Source organism: Penaeus chinensis, chromosome 5, assembly GCF_019202785.1.
Source record: "Penaeus chinensis breed Huanghai No. 1 chromosome 5, ASM1920278v2, whole genome shotgun sequence".
Classification (NCBI taxonomy): domain Eukaryota; kingdom Metazoa; phylum Arthropoda; class Malacostraca; order Decapoda; family Penaeidae; genus Penaeus; species Penaeus chinensis.
Window position 1 is genome coordinate 6,806,048 of NC_061823.1, and position 2,500 is coordinate 6,808,547.

The 2,500-nt window shown below is 45.2% G+C and overlaps 1 protein-coding gene across 1 annotated transcript in view; it reads left to right on the forward strand.

The window, feature by feature from the left end:
- Positions 1-470: 470 nt before the first annotated feature.
- LOC125025439 (probable serine/threonine-protein kinase DDB_G0278665) overlaps positions 471-2,500 on the forward strand; it is a 78,988-nt gene continuing 76,958 nt past the window's right edge. The window contains exon 1 of the mRNA XM_047613451.1: positions 471-710. Within this exon, the coding sequence (XP_047469407.1) occupies positions 532-710 (179 nt within the window). The 5' untranslated portion in view covers positions 471-531. The remainder of the gene's footprint in view (positions 711-2,500) is intronic.

The window sequence follows — 2,500 nt, forward strand, 5'->3', positions numbered from 1 at the left end:
CTACGATTTTTAAAAAAACTTGACGATTAGGAAAATATGTACGATAATAACAGCAAAACGATATATATAATTGATGTAAAGAGGTAATAAAAATAAATACGTAAGAAATAAGTGAGGTTCCTTAACCGAAAGCTGGAATAAAGGAACACGGAATTATGGTAAAGTGGATAATCTTCACTGACCTGGATTTGTGTTTACTCGTCCATTTCCTCCCTGTCCTGCATCACTTTCTCCCCTCTCTCTCACTATGGTTTTCCTTTTCATTCTCTCTGTTGTCTTTTCCTCCTTGATTAAGTTAGTTCTTAATTCCCTTTTTTTCCCCTTTTTGTTTTTCTATACCCTTATGCTCTCCCCTCCCAATTCTCTCCCCGTCCGTCTATCTTTCCCCTCTCATCATCCAATCCTATTCGTTTTCCCCTCTCTTTGTCACTGTTTCCTCCTCCCTTTCCCCCTTACCTCTGTCTCTTCGCCCTGTCAAAACCTACTACGACCGTCTTTCCCTGTCAAGGAGGACACGGGAGTTTGCAGGAAATGCACTCGCGGCTCCATCAGATCTCGTTGCCCATTGGTGAACTAGTCAGGTGTTGCAGGATATCCAACCAATCACAGGCCGCGTTACAGGTGCATGCGCGAGTCGTGTGTATGTCCCGCTCTCGGCCAGGACTGCCACCAACAACCCGGGAGCAGCTGCAGTCCTTCGTGTGTGAGAGGTTAGTGAGAACTTGAGCCTTGGGGATCCGAAGCCACTGTCGGAGAGCTTTTGTGATTATTTATTTCCATCCGCGACGCCATCTGAAGGGTTTCGAGTAGAAGAGAGACGTATTCATCCGGGTTAGATTTTGTGAATATTCTCGTGGATACCCTTTCGTCCCGTCGCCAGCCACAAGCCGTCGCTGGACAGGTAGGAAGGGTTGCCAGAGGTGCGTGTTGTCCTTACTGCCCTACCGTGACGGCGTGATCTACCAGATGTGATGGCTATCGTACCGGGAGAGGGAAACAATCGTACCAGGTTCCGTTTTTTTACCAGTAGGCTTTTTGAGGTCGGTTTCTCGATATTTAAAGGGAATGGGATATTCAGCCTGGCTCTGTGATATGAGATCTTTCGGCTATGTCATGCGAATCGGTCGTACTCGAAAGACTTCCATGGTTGTTTCATGTACATACACTCACAGACACATCTCTCTCTTTCGTTCTCTCCGCCTCCCCTCTCTCTCTCTCTCGCTCTCTCTCTCTCTCTCTCTCTCTCTCTCTCTCTCTCTCTCTCTCTCTCTCTCTCTCTCTCTCTCTCTCTCTCTCTCTCTCTCTCTCTCTCTCTCTCTCTCTCTCTCTCTCTCTCTCTCTCTCTCTCTCTCTCTCTCTCTCTCTCTCTCTCTCTCTCTCTCTCTCCCTCTCTCTTACACTCCCTTTCTCTCTCTCTCTCTCTCTCTCTCTCTCTCTCTCTCTCTCTCTCTCTCTCTCTCTCTCTCTCTCTCTCTCTCTCTCTCTCTCTTCCTCTGCATCATATTTTTCTGTCCATCTATCTCCTCATCTATGTATCTATTTGTTTGTCGGTGTGTCTGTCTATTTACTTATCTATTCATCTACCTCTATCTCTTATATAACTTTTTTTTCACGAACTCTGATTTCTTTCCCACTCTCTTTCCTACCTCCTCTCTCTCTCTCTCTCTCTCTCTCTCTCTCTCTCTCTCTCTCTCTCTCTCTCTCTCTCTCTCTCTCTCTCTCTCTCTCTCTCTCTCTCTCTCTCTCCCCCTCTCTCTCTCATGCTCTCTTCCCTGCCACCCACGCTTCCACACAGCGCTACAAAGGCTTATTCCAAACATTGATCTCAGCTCCTATGACATCAGTTCATTTTCCCTTTACCTCCAATTTTAACCCTTTTGCCTGAGTCCGGTTTCTCGACCTTGCGGATATTACCTGCTTCGTCGGAATCCGCTTATGTCCATCTACGCTTCTAGTTATTTATGTTATTGGTATTCTTCTTTATTGTATGACTTCTCTCTTTGCTTCCCACTTGCTCGCCCTCTCTCTATTTGTTTACTTCCTTGTCCGGTTTTCCCCTGCCTCTTCTGTCGTCTGGTGTGCTTTGTATTGGTTTCCGTTCAGCTGTGAAGTAGCTGCTGATAAGCTGAAAATTCTGTGATGTTGTAGGGATGTGCTGAATGGTCCTTGTTTGGTAGTTAATGACTTGAATTGAGCTTATAAGATCAATGTCGAGGCTAATAATTCCTTTTTACGGAATAATATTTAATTCTTTAGGAATATGCTTAGTTTACAGTTACGAGAAATGGTGGTTTGGTGTACAAAATAACACTATGTTACGTACAAGAAAATGAGTGCGAAATCAAGGCAGACTCGGATATTGCAAGGTAAGGGAAATGCTGTAATATATACCTTTATTGCCCTAGTTCAGCAACTAAGCAGGCAGTGGAGATTTATGATACCGGCCTGGGCACCGTTCCAAAGTCGGAATCGTGATAGGGTCTCTAAAGCGTGATGGAGT